At 29.4% G+C, this 18,248-nt stretch overlaps 1 protein-coding gene across 1 annotated transcript; it reads right to left on the bottom strand.

Annotated features, from left to right (window-relative positions):
* Nucleotides 1-28: 28 nt before the first annotated feature.
* Nucleotides 29-16,971, bottom strand: LOC106668396. The gene is made up of 30 exons (XM_024230486.1): nt 16,818-16,971; nt 16,458-16,592; nt 15,067-15,312; nt 14,800-14,993; nt 14,567-14,740; nt 14,291-14,499; nt 14,008-14,230; nt 13,765-13,941; nt 13,340-13,496; nt 13,077-13,283; nt 12,907-13,016; nt 12,538-12,680; nt 12,324-12,419; nt 9,580-9,682; nt 8,388-8,454; nt 5,813-5,971; nt 5,595-5,752; nt 5,496-5,536; nt 5,283-5,425; nt 4,249-4,494; nt 3,990-4,192; nt 3,748-3,927; nt 3,477-3,688; nt 3,192-3,414; nt 2,944-3,120; nt 1,674-1,836; nt 1,395-1,604; nt 1,223-1,329; nt 989-1,164; nt 29-681 (listed from the first exon to the last, which is right to left on the bottom strand). Exons 3-30 carry the CDS (start codon nt 15,305-15,307, stop codon nt 582-584), a joined length of 4,599 nt encoding a protein of 1,532 aa, XP_024086254.1. The 5' UTR covers nt 15,308-15,312; nt 16,458-16,592; nt 16,818-16,971; the 3' UTR covers nt 29-581.
* Nucleotides 16,972-18,248: the final 1,277 nt, after the last annotated feature.

The following is an 18,248-nucleotide window of genomic DNA, read 5'->3' as shown; positions in this document are numbered from 1 at the left end:
TTCAAATTATTTTAACATAAAAAAACATCAGATGTAGGAATATATATAAGCAATTAGGAAGCACGAGCAGCATCAACTTATATTTTATTTCAATAACAACAATACATATATAAAAAGTTTAATTTCTAATGACTAGTTTATTGATTAACACTTTTATATAGTTTTGAAATATTGTGCTAAATATAATGAAGTAGGAGTTAGGTTATTTATATAAAAATTATATTATTTGAGTAAATATAATTTTTTATATTTTTCTTTGTTTGGTCCTATCACAAAATATAATATTTAATAAATTATAATAACAATAACAGACATACTAAGCGAATAGAAGATTATATAAAACACTGAATCAATGGTTCGTTGCTTTTCTTATTAAAACTCTCAAAATATTCAACTGTCTTATTTCTAATTTTAAATACTAAATGATAAGTACAGGTCACTATATTAAATTTCAATGATCAATCGTCTCTTAAAAGGATTATTAATAATAAAAAAATTAAATCTTTAAAAAAAACATGGCCATTAAAAAAATTACTTTGTAGATGCAAATGAATTGAAATTATTTATTTTCATTGCATTATTCACCACACTGAACATTTCTTCTTTGGATTCATTGGAGATCCAAGAGGGCAATTGAATTCCTTTGCAAAATCTTCATTGTTTGATAATGTACCGATTACCCTACAAAATAGTTTAGTAATATTAATTGCCTTCAACTTATGTCAGTAATTTACAAAATATGTTATAATTATTATCATCCATAACATGCAGGACATATGGAAGATGTTATTGACACATGCACATTTAAATATTGATGTCTCCAGTGATGTTACTGATCCACCAAACCTAGAACTGATTTGTGAGAAATCAGCAATTGATGGAAACACAAATACTGAGGAGACCTGTTTCAAATTTAAAATGCACGTACATAAAGGAGGGAGGGGAAACCAATAGCACTAAAAATAATTTGAAACAACAGTTAAATTACCTGAATTTTCCTGGAGAATGAACTGCTGTTTTCAGTTTGTTCCTAGACGCTGCAGGTCTTGTCGCACCACACCAAATTTGGGCAAAGTTCATAAAAAACAATTGCCCTGCTGTATAATTCATGCCAGGAAGTTTTTCATTGGAGTCTCCATGTTTTTCCAACCATTTTTGATATGCCTGTCACAAAAACTGCTTAGTTGTTTTATTAATACATTTAACATATTGTTTTACCTACCCAAAAAGCTTGTTTAATCCCGCCATTATCAGCAATATTTTCGCCCTGAGTGTTGATCCCGTCAACTTGTAAGCCTGCCTCTTCCACCATAAATTTTCCATATTGTTCTATAATATTTAATAAATTTAGTTGCCAGTTTTTAAATAATGTAGGACTTTTAAATTGAAATTACCAATTATGCATTGAGCCCTTTCATGGAAATTTGTGACTGCTATTTCACGCCACCATGTTTTTAAGTTCCCAGTTTTGTCAAAAAGTCTACCTTTATCATCAAAACCATGTGTCATCTCATGACCTATCACTACTCCAATTCCACCATAGTTCAAACATTTTGGAAAATATTTATGATAAAATGGAGGCTGGAGAATCCCAGCTGGGAACACTGCAATATTAATTCAACACTCAATAAAATTTTTATATAATTAAACTATTACAAACTAGCAAAACTTACTCATTTGATTTTTATTTCTTGAGTAATAAGCATTTACTTGTGCAGGTGCTGTATCCCAAACCGACTTGTTTACAGGGGAGCCAAGCTGAGCTTGTTCCATTCGGACAAAATGTCGTAAAATACTTAGGGTGTTTTCAAAGTAAAACCCTGGATCAACATCTACCTATAAAAAAGTTTTATAATTAATTTTTACATTACAAAACGTGTTTTTAATTGATCATGGACGCATTTTGATAATGGAAAAAATTATAATTTTTAATCCATTGTATTTCAGCATGTTGTCAGCACATACTATTTAAGTATATAAGTTTGTAATAACATGTTCTAGGGGGGCATCGGTGGCCGCAATGGTTTAGGCATTGTCATGGCGCTCATCACTGTAAGGTAAAGGTCCTGGGTTCGAATCCAGCGGCCCTGCATTCGAACCTGACATACTTACAAATGGGCTTTTTTTTCAAAAACACCGGCACCCCGAGGGTATATGATCTCTGCTCTTGCAAACCCTCGTAAAAGAAAAAAAATGTTCTATGTGGCTGAACTTTAGGTGAGCGAAATTATTCCATCCAGCAGGGCATTTGCATGGTCATAATGCAATATGAAGAAAATTAAAAAAAATACAGAAAATTGAAAGATTGCATTGAATTATGCAAGCTTATGCGCTAAAAGAGTTACAGTGCTTTGAAGTTTACAGTGTACACATGAACTTGTGTTTGATCATGGTCTGCGCATTCTTCTTGGTTTTGCCTGTTAAAAACATTTCAACTATTCATTTATCTTCAATATTGTGTGTATGTGTGTGCCTTTTTGTAAAATCGTGAAGATCAACCACTGGAGATGAACCAATACTGAAATGCTCAGTTAAACCAAAAGAGAATAGCCTGACCAGGATAATCGTGAAATACCAGTTATTTAATATTTAATGGTTAAACAATTATCAATATGAATCATATTTCAACTATTTACATTCCCGTAATGAGTTTAAAAATTAATTACATTTCTGGTAATGAAATTGCTGGGTAAATAGTCTATGTATGCATTATTCTATGCAAAAGTTAATTAGATTTCAATGTGAGGTCACGATAGCTCAAGTGGTAGAGCAGCAGCGTATCTAGCCGAGGATCGTGGGTTTGAATCCCGCTCGTGCCATTGACTTTTTTTATCTCAACTAAAAACCTTAATTAATTGTAATATATTAATTGGTCAAGCAGACCATGAAATTAGTGAATTTAATGTGAGCAAGTTTTTGTTAAAATCTGATATAAAAACCCACATCTTTGAAGCGTTCATCAAGCTCTTCTTTCACTAATACAGAATCAGGATATCCAATGCGGAGAGTTATCGCATCTATTTTTTCTTCAGCTAAATGTTTCGTCTCCTCATCAATCCAATTAATTTTAGAAAGTATCTCTCTAAATGCTTGTTGTATATCCCTTGTCATTATCATGGTCTGTGAAAAACAATCGTAAGTTATTGTTAAACAGTCAGGCGGAATTAATAAATCAACATTGTAAAACTAACATCATTTTTACTGGATTCGTCGAAATATTTTTGGACAAACATTGCACCCACGGCCATTCCCATGTTGCTGTTTACTTGGTTGACGCAATTCTTCCACCTAGGAGGAGACTCCTCTCTCCCGAAGAGTATATAATAAAATTTTTGTTTTGCTTCTTGAAACCTATCATCTAAGTTATTCACCCGGTGTCTTACAAACCTCCATAACAAATAGTTTGCTATTGTTCTGTAGGTGAAATTTACATAATTATATCCTTTTTTTTAATTAATTAATTTTTTTTCACTTACCTAGTGTCCGTTTTGCCCATTAAAGCTACTAGGTTTTCAATATACCGGACGGCAAATACTACAACATGCTCAGTCGAATTGCATGGTCTGTTGAATACAATTGAAAGATATCTTTGCCAATCAACTTGAGGTATAAAGTTTCTAAGTTCACCGACAGTCATTCTTTGATAAAGTTCACTCAAGTTTCTTCGTTCATCGGGAGCAATAGTAATCTATAATGTTGACAAGTTAAAAATATAGTAAATCAATACTATTATTTACTTTATTTTACTTTTGCTAAATCGATTTCAAATTGAATAACTTCTTCTGCAGCTTGTGTTACTTTGTTATAATCAGCTCCCAAAAGTGTTGCTATTTTCACAAAGTAGTTCTTATAAGCTTCCAAGTAAACTGCGTTTGCTGGCTGTAGGTAATAATCTCTAGTTGGTAAACCTAATGTAGTTTGATCTATCTGAAATCAAAAGGGGGTCTCATTGAAAAATAATTAAGAAAAACTACTTATAAATAACTAACATGTATTATATATTCGTTTGAGTTTTTTATATCTGGTCCAACCCACTGGGCAATGAGTAAATCATTATTGTATCGTCTAAGTTGTCCTGTTAACCAAATCCAATCAAAATTACTACTTTTCCAATCTTTGTTAAGCAGTGGCCAACCGCCCAGTGAATCAATAAGATCAAGAAGTGGTTGTGCCCCTCTTTCTTCTAAAATTTCTGTAAACAAAAACAAAATTAGCAAATGACATTAAACACATTCTGTGCATCATTACCATAATTAATGCAGGATTTATAAAGGTTTTTAGCTTTGGTATATGCTGCGGGTTCATTAGGTGAAATCGGCTGTTCAAGAAGATTTTTTAGATAGTTGTCTAGTGACTCCCTGAGGATTTCAAAAGTGTCGTAAGTTCCTTTGTCCTTTGGAATAGGATTGAGCTTGGGCCATCTGCCACATGCGAACTGATAGAAATCTTCACAAGGGTCGACTGTTGTATCCATGTACATTTGCATCAATTTTGCTGAAAGGTATATTATCAAAAATTAACCAAATTAATGATAAATTATTATTGTCTATGCAGTATACCACCATGCTTGCTAGCTTTTTTCCCTCATTCAATATATAACTCATCTCGTTAAACAAAATTTAAAAATGTGTCGTGATTAGTGACCGTTAATTGATAATTATTCAAGAATCATGAGATGCGGTCTGGTGTGATGCAGGTACAATAAAAAGCAAAATCTCACTGGCACTCTCAACACGACGCGCAAGAATGGCACAATTACACAGAAGACAAACACTTTCAGTGAGTACAAATACTTTGATTGAATAAAAAAAAATATACTTTGCATTGTATAAATTCACTTTTCCACATCCTAAATGTATTTGTTAAATGTAAACAATGTTTGTAAATCCCAGGCCCTGAAGATGATCTCAATAAAGATCGAAACGTTGGCACGATAAAGAAAATGTTTTTCTGAAACCTACATCACACCAGACCGCATCTCATGATTTCTGAATTTAAAAAAAAATTATGATTCCTATAAAACTGGCAAAAAGGAGAAAAATTTGAAAGGCAGGTTGAGATGGGAAGTTGATGTCCAAATGGATCAAAGTCAAGCTCAAGTGGTAGAACAGCGGCGTATTTATCAAAGGTCAACCAATACCTTACGCAAAGATTAATTAATTGAAAGAAGTTATTTGGTTAATCAGACCATGAAATGTAATGGATATAATAATAATGTTCAACTTTGACAGTTTTATTTCATATATCTTCCTTGTAACTTGCTTTACAATTATTACTCTTACCTTGGTTATGTCGAACTATTTCTTTATCTTCTTCCTCTTTTGACACAATTTCTGAATATTTAAGTTTAGTTAGGTAGTTAAGCAATATTTTGGATTGGTTTGATGCTTCAATTGATTCTCTTTCTTTTCCCAATGAATGTCTACTTAATAAAGTTTTATTAAAAAGGCAAGATAAGTTTATTTATTATATAAGTTTCAAGAGATTATACTTACTTTAATTCTCTATTTGTTGTTTCTTGATTCAAAATTCTTTCCTGAAAAAAAAAGAAGTTTTATTTAAAGAATATGTGCTGATATTCACTGCTCACATACATTTTGGAAAACGTTTGTCGTCTCGGATGGTACAAAATCATTCGGTACATTCCTTTTTTCTCTGATAACTTGGTAATATGGTGATGAAGGTGGAAAGCAGTCGGTCTCAAAATTAGTGAATAGCTTCCATCGTGGGTCATCGTACGGTTCTAAGTCTTCTAAAATATCATATTGCTTTTTGTACATTTGTCAACATTTTATTTTATGGCAAAAATTACCAGGTTTCTTTACTCGATATTCACTTAATTCATCGTCAGCGCAATTTGCTCCTGTTCGACATAAATCCCCAAGCAGGAGAACTATCCCCAGAGTAGCCAACGATAATGCCTTCATCTGTTTGAAGTTACTTTTAGGATAGCTGCAAAATATCAAACACCCTAAAACATATAATATATATTTTGGGAGAAAAAATTGTTTATTTGTTAAAAGATGCCCAACAACATTTCAAATTCATAGATAATTGGTAAATTGGCAATTTAATTACTGGAGGAAAAACTAATCAAAACATTAATGAATGGACACCTCACTACAAGTGCCACACTGTATTAAATTTATTGCATAACTAAATGTCCTTTTTTATATCATAAGTTTTTCCATGTTTTAATAATAAAAAATTATTTTTTGTAATATAATTATCCATTTTTTTAAAATTATTTTATTTAACTCTTGTGTACATACACATTACGTTTTGCTAATACATACTAATATATAATTATCCATAACTATAAAATATTTTTTTCCTTTTAAATAAGAAATAAAGATAAGAAATTTATTTCCGTTTAATTGAATAATTTGCATTAATAAAATATAAGTTAACCTAATTTCAAAATGGTCATTGTATTTCTTACAATAAATAGATACTTGAACAATGAAATCTTGGTTGTTCCCAATCATTTTTGTTTTGCCTACCTTCACTAATTTGGTTTGTCGAACTCGGTTTGGCTTTTTGCCATAGTGTATTTTTGTGCTATTTTTAATATAACTTTAACTTTGTAAAAAAGAGACAACTCTCCCATATACAGTTTGCATTTGATATAGGTTAAATGTTCAACATGGAAATATCCGTTTTTTTGCCTAACCCTACTTATTACACAGAGCGATGATGGCGAAAAGTTGATGATCTAAAAGAACCAAACTACAGGGGATGAAATCTCACAATTCACTTGGATGGACAATTCTTGGTCGTAGACTTGGACAAAATGTTTGATTTGGAAATATACTATTGCAAAAGAATTTTATCAAAATTGTAATTAAATTGTATTTAATTTTATAAAAGCCATAAAAATAAAATGTAAAAAATGCAATTTCTTTATATAACTTCACTAACTTTTTGGTCCGTATGCTTTTAAGATAACAAAAGCATGGGTAAATAAAGTAATTTAAACTACTAGTTGGAAACCTTCATGAAATATTTTACATTTTTTGTGTATAATAAATGCAATGATTAATTATTTGTACATATTAAAAAAAATTGACAACTCATGAAATATTTCTTCTGCCTCACTTATCCACAACATGATACATAAAATAACAAATTAACTATTTGCCAACATTAAGTGAACACACAAACATAAATATAAAAATAAAAGGATGCAATTGAGAAAATACTAATTAAAAAGATTGAATACTGATTACTGATTTATATAAGCCAAAATCTTACAAACCCATGTGTATAGAGTCTGTCACTTTTCACAGTCCACCAGATTTTGTTAGTTACAATAAATTTCTGGCAGCCCATAAAAATCATCTGCTCCAAGTGTTGGCAGTCAAGGGCCAGACCCATCTTACCTGTCCAGCTACTGAAGTTGGACTCTTGGGACTCTCAGATCATTTCAGCTCACAACGAAATCACTTTCTAAATCCCACCCAATTCACATACTCACTCTTAGATATATTCTTTATTATTTATATACCATTCACTCAGTTAGGGTGGTGGAGTACTCGATAGTCCTCCATCTACTTTACACCTATTGCATAAGTAACCTAATTAAGAGCCTATGGGCAGTCATTCAGTCGTTAGCCCTCTTACACTAAGCATTCATGCAAATAAATACATTCACTCTCAACCCATGCTAGGGACCCAAAACTATCAATATTATGTACAATAAAACAGCCCTGTTTTCTTAACAAATCAAAACAGATGACCGTTGCTCTCAAAACACAATTCTCATGTTAGGTGGAATTCCTACATGCTTTCTATATGGAGCCAAGGAATTGCACCCTTCAATTAATTGAGCAACCTTTCTTTGCACGCCTGTCACAAACAAGGGCTTTGACCCAAAACATGTTCAACCTTTCATGGCCATTTCTTAATCTGATGAGGATGACCCTTCTACTACAATCAAGAAAATAATACACAGCCCAACCACTTATTATTATTATTATTATAAGGCCAGATTATTTTTGATGTTTCTTTAAAATATATTTAAAAATAAAATCTAGTAATTTATTTTTAAAAAAATTTAATTTATTTTAATATTTTCTCAAACATAAAAACAAGCTTTGTTTGTTACTTTTTACTGTTAGTAATATATCAGTTTCACATCAAATACACTAAAGAATAAGAAATATTGTAAAATATTAACTTTATCCAGCAAAGTTTGGTAACATTATACAGAGTGAATATTTTTATTTCAGTTAATTTAATAAAGTAAGTTTATTGAAGTTTTCAATGATATGACTAAATGCAAATTGAGATGATTTGTTCTTTCTATATACATAAAAATTAAGACTTTCAACTGAAAAAAAAAGCACCATTGTATAGAAGATAATTCCTTATAATAGATATCTTACCACATTGTACACACTGCTGGGCTCTCGGCAACAGTAGATTCTTCAATTGTTTCAGTTCGGAACACCTCTTAAATTAACACTATTTTAGCATTTTGTATTGATGCAAGTAGGAAATAAAAGAGAATAATTCAAACTAAAGAGGGGTGATTATCCGAAAAGGGAAGAGGAGGGAGATATTTGCGATCTTACTTCACGGGAGCTAGATGTAAACCTCAGTGACCCATTAATTTAAATGTGAATAAATTTAACCTTGACAGCTAGAGTGAAGCTAAGACTAATGTCCTTTCAGTTTCCATTTCAGAGTACTTAAACGAATCTGAAAAATTATCTTTACCCCCGACTTTTGTATTAATTTCCTTAATCCTCGATCTCATGACATGGTTTAATTATTTTATATTATCAATTAAACAATTTAAACACATTTACAAAATAGAACAAGCAGTTATCTTTTTTTATTCCGTAAATTATCAAAAACTGACTCAACTTACTTTAAAATATCTCTTTAATAATTAATTTAACAACACTTAAGAGATGCTAGTTAAGAAACTTAATATATTCAACACTTTGTTTTAAAGCTGCCCCTTCATAGAATTTCATTACAAAGTAGATAAAACTATTATCTTTTAATTTAAATAAATTAAAAGTAAATATCATAACTAAAATGCATGCGTATAAAAAAGTGATAATATTAAAATACTGTATTTTTCCAAATAAACAAAATTGCATTTAATGTGTTACTTATGTGCTAAAAGTTCAGTTGATAATTAATATATGTTATAATTATAAACTATCAGAGACATAACAAATAGCGCATAATAAATAAAGTGTATTACTTTATTTTTTGCACTCTCTCCTCCTCCAGAAGAATACAGTGTTCCATTCTCTCTTGAACCCACCTATTGTATTATGTTACAGCTATAATCGAGTGCATATCGACAATAGTTGTAATTAATTATAAATAAAAACTATATTATCTTATCGTGATAATATTGTTGTTGTTATTCTATTCTATGGGTTGTTATTACATTTTATTTTTTATCTTGAACCACTCTATTCCACAGATGGAGAGAACCAACAACCTTAGACAATAGAGTGGTTCAAGATAAAAAAAAAAGAATTATAAATAAACTTTTAAAAATGCCAATATTGGTTATTTATTTATAATTTATATACACATATATAAAACACTCACCATTGTCCCACTAAAAAAGGCATCAAATCTACTGCATAAAAAATATGTAATTTCAAAAATAATACCATAGAAACAACAATTGTGTAATGTCAAATGAAAACAAGCGGTTTATAATTTGTACTTCTCTTTCTATTTTTGTACTATTTTGTTTTCCTGTGAGTTATTATTATGTTTAAACTTGTTACAACAACCATATCAAAATCACCTTTAAGGGTTGTGTATCATTTAAAAATAAAACTGTTTGAATTTTTTTAATTATAAACAATTTTCTGAAATTCCTTTTTTATTATTCTTTCTCATAGTTATTATTTCTTTAAAGTATCTGTTAATTAATTGTTCAATTAATTGTTCCATAACCATAATTTGTAATTTTGTTAAATGTGTTATGTCAAATTTTTAGTTAATGAAACAAATTCAATTTTTAATTATTTTTAATCAGAGGTTTTAATAGCTAATCGGGGAAAAGATTGTTCAGTAATTTGTACTTACTTGTATAATTTCATAATTTTTTGTAGAAGTTTTCTTGAACCAATTTTACCATTAACAAAGTTATTTTCTCTTATCTTACTACTTTTAACTGCTTAAGTTTCAATAAATTTTATCTTGGAAATTGTAGGATAAAACACTGGATATCAATACTAGAAACTAATCCTTTATTACTTTACCTCATATATTTGCTACAAATATTAAATATCAGTTGACTCATGGTTTTTTGCACACAGATTTAATGTTCTGTTTCAATTTTTATAAATGCATGTATGCCTTTCCTATGTGTGAGAACAGGCACAATTATATACTAATATATTTAATAAATAATTTTACTCAACAAAACAAATCTCTGTTGCTTTTCCGAACTTTGCCCCCTTCTTTTGACAAGATGAATCAGTACTGTCCAGATTAAAAGTTTCACAAACAGAGCAAAGTGCATATAAATAGAACAATGTAAGGCATTTATGTGCACCCATTTAAAATACTGTTTTATTTGTTTGATTAATTTTTTTTGCCAAATAGGCTGTTTGATAATTAAAATAAATTCTTCACCTAGTTGAGTAATATGGATTCATTGGAGATCCAAGAAGCCATTTGTATCCTTTTGCAAAATTTTCAATGTTCGTGTTATTTTGGATGTTGTACATATTATTATTATTAGTGAAAACATTTAAGTTTGCAGTTATTCTATACAAATATTGATTGCATTTTATAAATATGAACTTTAATTAAATAATAATTTTGTACAACTGCCAAAACCCTAACTCAAATATGCATGGAGATTTCAAAATTAATGAACTATTTTTGTATTTTAGTGAAATTGTGACCCATTAGCAACATTCTTTTATTTAAAATATATAATTTTTAGATATAATTGTTGACCTACATTACTCATGGTGATTATCAATTTCCTAAATTTCAAAGATTTTTGTAAATTACATTTCTGGCATAGAAACCTGGATTTTATAGAAGATAAAATTAACTGTTTTAAAACAAAGTGAATTATTATGGATTTTAATAGAGACAAAATCTATCACACTGGCATCAAAGTGGTACAAATTTCAAAAGAAAAATTCATTTCAAGACATGTAGCGTAACTACTGTATTAATAATAATAAATTTAACAAAAAAGTAATTTTAAAAAAGAAACAGGATTACAAAATATTTTTGAATTAGCATATAGCCGTCTGCCAGATTTTGAGCAAACAGGACGAAGAGAGAAAATACAAGGCAAGAGATATACTTTTCAAATAAACACAAAAGCACATTAAAAAAATTAAACTCTTTAAACCAATTCAAGTCTGTATTTGAAGCAATTAATTAATGATTGGTGCATACATGGTACTTTCATCTAGAAACATGAATCCCTAATATTTCAGTTGAAATTTTGGCATTTAAATGACACTGAAAAGATAACAGGTGTCAACATTATTCCTAAATATATTTGTTTACTACATTTATTTGGGCACTTTTATAAACCACTTTTTTGCTATCCTGGACTAGTCATCCACCCTTCCTAAAATTCATTATTTTAGATTTATCCATATTTAAGAATAAATGCCATTGCACACAGAACTTTTCCAAGATATATATGTTCCATTACAAGTCATTTTATATATTTATTTTAAAGGCACAAATAGGGCTTTAAGCCCCTCTAACATACATGTTTTAGCATTACCAATGTGGACACCACTCTTGAGAGAAGACATCAGGTCGTCAAAAAGAAGGAAACCAATGCAGGGCTCAAGAGACACCTTTGCCTCATTCCATTTCCTACTGGGAAAAAGTCATACATAATTATCCCAAATCAAGGAACTATGGATTATTGACAATTGTTGTCTTTCTCTGGTTCATAGATTTTATGGTTAATTTATAAAAACAAAGAAATTTAACCATATTGGTCTGTCTGATCTCACTGGTGTTGGTTCATCAACTATACACACCAGACCACATCTCACGATTTCCAAATAATTGGAACAAAATTGCCTAACAGTCTCTAAACACCACTCAATTAAGAGTATTTAAAAATTAATTAAATGTTTTGTTTAGTACTGATGTAAAATTATTTAAGGTAAAACTTTCTGTAACAAATAACCTTTATTCTTTAACATGTTTGCAATAAAATATAAACATTTAAATAGGTAAGTGAAAGAAAACAATAAAAATGATTTTTCAATAATGATGATCGTGAGAACATTTTTTATTAGTTTCGTTGTACATAGTCAATTACAAGGAAAACCGATTACTTCTCTCACCAGAAGAAGCATTTCTTCTTTGGATTCATTGGTGATCCAGGAGGGCAATTGAACTCTTTTGAAAATTCTTCATTGTTTCTTAATGTTCCAATTACCCTAATAACAATTAATATACCTTAATTAATAAAAGCCTTAAATTACCGTAAAATATTATAAACAAGTGCTTAGATTGCTAGTTTTTTGTTTTGTATTAACATTATAAAAATTGTTACACCTTGCTTTCCTTAATGGCTGCAACCTATCAGAGGAACATGAGACTTGTGCATAGTTCAAAAAAAATAATTGACCCGATGTGTAATTCATCTCAGGAAGGGTTTCATCATAGTCACCATGTATATTTAGCCATTTTTTATAAGCCTGTAACAAATTAGATCCAATCAAATTAGATTAGTTAAAAGTGTTTAGTAACCTGGTAGATTTAACAGTTAAAGTTTTATTCCAGCAACTCACTGTAAGAATCCTGGATTCAACTCTCAATGACCCTGAATTTGAACCCAACGTATGTACTTGAAAACCAGTTTTATTTTATTTTTAAGTAGGCCTAAAAGGCTAAAAACTAAACTAATAATAATTTTATACTTACCACAAAGGCCTGCTTAATCCCCCCATCTTCTGCAATATAATCATTATGAAAGAAAAGTAAATCTTCACTTTGTATATTGGATTCTCCGCTGATAAGGTTATCATACTGTTCTAGAAAGGAAAAGTTCAGTTTTGATGTTATTCTATTATACATATTTAAATATTTATTACCAATTAAACATGCAGCTTTTTGAGAAAATTGCTCAAATGCTTTCTGCCAATCTTCATTCAATTTTGCCATTTGATCATACTTGATACCTAATTGATCAAAACTGTGTGACATCAAATGACCCATTTGTACACCAATTCCTCCATAGTTTAGGCTTTTTGGAAAATATTTGTGATAGAAGGGGGGTTGGAGAATTGCTGCTGATATTTCTGAAATACTTATATATTTTAGTATTAAAATTTTATTAAAATATCACGAAACTTACTTATATTGTTTTTTCTCATGTCGTAATAACTGCCCGATTCTGAAGGCGAAATGTACCAATCTAAATTGTTTTGTGGTAAACCAATCTTAGCTCTAAGCGCCGTGGCCATAAAAATATTTTTGTTATTCTCAAAGAAAAGGACTGGGTCAATATTAACCTGAAATTAGTGGGTCTTAGAAAACTATCAATATGTGTTTAAAAAAATTTTTTTGGTTATTTTTGGCTTTTCAGAATTACGTATCACTAATAATGCATATTGTATTAAAACAATTACCACTAGAGATGAATTCAATATTTGTTTTGTTGCTAAATTTAAACTGTTTATTTATTACAAAATTAATAGTATACCCATTCCACTATAGTATACTATAGTGCACCACCACTTCACATATACTAAAATTGGTTAGTTTACCAGACAAACTCACATCTTTAAAATAATCATCAAGCTTTTGTTCGATTAATACATCATCTGAATATCCAATACTGAACAGTATTGCATTTATCTTCTCTTCAGCTAAGTGTTTTGTCTTGTTGTTAATCCAGCAATTGTTAAAAAGTACCTCTCTAAATCCACTCCGAATATTTCTTGCCATCACGATTGTCTATAAAACAATTTATTTCTCTATCCATAATAAACCACTAAGATATATTATCAATTAAATACCAACATCATTTTTGTTAGATTTATCAAAATATTTTTGAACAAACATTGCACCAATTGCTAAACCCATATTATTAGTTGTTTGTCTAATGCAAAACTTCGACCTTTCAGGAAATTCTATAGTTCCATAAAGTGCATTTACATACTGAAACTGAGCCTGCATAAATCTAAAATCCAAAACCGTCATCCAGATGTTTATATGTTTCCATAACAAATAATTGGCTATTGTTCTGGAAAAAAATCAGGTTTAGTGATGTGATACATATTTATTGTTAATAGATTTTATTTACTTTGCCTCAGTTTTTCCCAATAATTCTCCAAGTTTTTCAAAATACTTAACAGAATGTACCACCACATGTTCAGTTGAGTTGCCCGAAAAGTTAAATGTCAATGAAATATAACGTTTTAAATCAATATCAGGGATGTACTCGTTAATTTTTGCTATAGTAAATTTCTTAACATCACTTGGGTCTGGATTTGCATTTCCTGGATAAGAAATCTGAAAGGTGGAGGTCAAAAGTAGTATGAATTTAAAATCAATCAAACACAAACTAATAATTTGTTACATTAGCTAAATGTGTCTCAAACGTTAGGATGTCTTCCACCGCTTCAGTAACATTTTCATCTCCACCCAACAATTTTGCAACTTTCAACATGTACTCTTTATACGCAAAGTACTTTGTATTTGATCTATTTAAAAAATCTTCTCTATCTATTACACCTAAACTTGTTTGGTCTAACTACGGACAAGGAAAAATTAAAAAATATATTTTACAAAAGTATCTCATGGCTGATTTACATTTATTACGTATCGACTTGGGATTACTTTGTCTTGTGAAACAAAATAAGTAATCAGTATATCAGTGTGATATTTACTAAGTTGCGCTGCTAACCAAATCCAATCGTAATTCGATGAATTATTAATCATTGGCCATGTACCTAATGAACTGAGATGGGAAAGAAGTGGTTTTGATCCTCTTGATTGTATAGTTTCTATGAACAGGATAGTTATGACAGTCAAAGAAGTTGATCTACATGAGATTCCACCTATCCATAAAAATATTACCATAGTTTAAACAAGACTTGTAATAATTTTTAGCTTTAGTAAATGCCAAAGGTTCATTATGTGATGTAGGCTGTTCTAGGAGGTCTTTTATGTAGTTAGCTGTAGATGTTGAAAGAATTTCAAAAATGCTATATAAATTGTTGTTTGTCGGCATAGGATTAAGCTTAGCCCAATTGCCACATGCAAATTGATAGAAATCATCGCATGGATCTACCTCCGAAGTCATGTATGCTTGCATCATTTGAGCTGAAAATTTATAAACAAAAATAAATTGCTGATGTATGTATGTATTGTTTTGTTGAGCCGACAAACATCAGATGGTTATTGCTGACCCTTTAAAATTAAAAAAATCAATCATGACCACTAAACAAATATGGAATAATAATAACCTTTATTTTGCTATAATAGAAGATACACAAAATAATATAGTTTTCTGGTTTCAAGAGAGAAAGAGAAAAAGAAATAGAATACATAATTATGAAAGCGATTTGTTGTTATTCATTACACCCTGCTTTCCATAAGTAAAAATAATTTTGCCAGAAAGCAGGAGTTGATAAATTAAGATTTATTTATTTTTTTATAAAACAAACAAGAAAAAATAATGTTAATTTAGAAATACAGATTAATAAATATATGTACTATGAAAAAAAAGATTAGTAGAATTAATATTCAAGAAAGGTAAGAAATGATATGTAAAATTAAGAAATAGAGGGCTGGCGATGAGCAGTGTAGTTTGATGACCGTTAAACTTAAAAATAAAAGAAAAAGAAAACATCACTTGGGTCAAGATGTATGAATATGTAAAACATTTTGTAACTTACTGAAGTACTGAAATTAGTGACAGGTAATTAAAGTTTTAAAATAAAAAATAATATTTTTGAGAAAGACTTACTTACTCAAAAGGCAGTTATTTTATTCTGTAGTTATCCAATAGATAACAGTTTATACCAAAAACACAAATGTTTAAAATTACAACGATATTTGACTGCATTCATGATATAATTAAGGTAAATACAATGTGTTTTGTTTAAATCCAAGTTTTTAACATAACAATGATGGTCCATTCATATATGTTCTATATGCAGATAAAATTTTCTTGGGGTGTTCTACTCCATAGATAGTTTTGGCACTATATGGAGAAAGAGGCAGGCATTAAGAATTCTACTTAACATTAATTTTTTGAAAATGCAGAACATAAACAGTCTGGTACTGTTAATTTATGATATACAAATCTGTGTATAAATACCACATGCACCATAGCCAGATCATAATAATTTTTATTTTTAAGTTGATCAATTTTGTTTTTATCTAACTGTTTTATTATTTTCCATTTTGTGCTTTTAATAAAATGTATTAAATAAATTAAAATCCCTTAAATTAAATCAAATTACCTTGTTTCTGGCGAACTGCTTGCTTTCCCTCATCATTCGTTGATTCAAATTTTTCGTATTCAACCCCTGTTTGATTGTTTGACCATGTCTCAAAACCATCAACTTCATTCAATTTATCATTCTTCGTAAGTAGGCCTGAAACAATATAAGCTCATTTTATTTTTACTTAATTGTAATTATTTTTACAATTTACCTGATCATTATAATTTTAATAATTGAATTGTGCATTAGTATGTATTTGTTAGATCTATATAACAAGTGGCAATCACAAACCTTTTATTATCTTAAAACCTTATCACCTTTTCTGTCTTTTGTAAACCAGAAGAAAAAAGATTTGAAATCTTTGCAATCTGCAATTACCTTGTTTCTCTGGAACTTCTTGCTTTTCTTCATCATTTGTTGATTCAAATTCTTCGTATTCAACCCCTGTTTGGTTGTTTGGCCATGTCTCAGAACCATTAACTTCAATCAATTTATCATTCTTCGTAAGTAGGTCTGAAACAATGTAAGCCCATTTTATGTGTACTTAATTATAATTATTTTTACAATTTAATTATTTTTACAATTTACCTGACCTTTATAATTTTAATAATTGAATTGTGCATTAGTATGTATTGGCCTATCACATACCTTTTATTATCTTAAAACCTCATCACCTTTTTTGTCTTTTATCAACCACAAGAAGAAAAGATTTGAACNTTTAATGGATATTTACCATTTGCATGTATATAACAAACATTTCCAAAAAGGGAAATTATTCCCAATAAAGATACAGCAACTTTCTTCATTTCATTAATCCTTCAGTTTAAACTGGAAAAGTATGACATAAGAAATAATCAAGTACATGCCAGTATATGGTTTGAAAGAATGATTTTTTAGGAAATACACTCTTACAGGAAACCTTCATAAACAATTATATTATATTTTTAAAATTTCTCAAATTAATCGAAGTATCACTTGTTTTTATATTTCATTTTAATTGATTTTCATATATAATTTTTGATGAGAACCCATTTTATATTGTTTTTAAATCTTAAATTGAAAGAAGAATCTTTTAATTTAATATTTAATTTTACATAGTCTTCTGCATCCTTACAGCTTCATCCACCTTTTCCATTACCCTCCAGACTTATGTGTCCACTGCCCAAACAACAACAGCCGAAACGCTCCAATTCATCCAACAATAGCCAAACAATCACAGACAGCAGTAACCGCACTGAGGGAGTCAGCTCGGACAAGCTTTATATTTTACTTTCCTAATTATAAATAATTATTAATTGTATTTATTCTAGGCCATTGTTGAAGTTGAGTAAAATAATTATTTTTACTAATCTGTTACAACGTTTCAACATCCTGTCCCAACTTGAAAGCAGTATATTTACTGAAACTATTTCATTTTACACCATTGTTTTTTTAATCAAATTAATTCATTTTTAGAATTATTTTATCCTTAATATTTCCCTAGAGTTTACATAAATGAATAAAGCAATGTGCATTATTACTTACTCAATTGTGCATTATAAAAATAATAAGTACTTAAATGTTGTGTGAAGTGTATTAAGTAATTATTTTATAATTATTTTATTACAAAATAATTACTTAAATAAAATAATTCATTGTTTGATTATCACTACTTCAATATAATGACTGATTAATGTACAATAATTTTTGAGGATAAAATTTAATCAATGCAGTTAGTCTATTTTATGTGAAAATGTAATGGATTGTTTAAAGTATAACAAAACTTTAGACTCTCAATTAAAAAAAAAAAAAAGTTTTGTTTAATGCCAG

This window comes from Cimex lectularius, unplaced genomic scaffold (assembly GCF_000648675.2).
Source record: "Cimex lectularius strain Harlan isolate CLEC.00 unplaced genomic scaffold, Clec_2.1 scaffold36, whole genome shotgun sequence".
Lineage (NCBI taxonomy): Eukaryota > Metazoa > Arthropoda > Insecta > Hemiptera > Cimicidae > Cimex > Cimex lectularius.
Note: the sequence above shows the minus strand (reverse complement) of the source record. Positions and strands in the feature narration are given on the sequence as shown.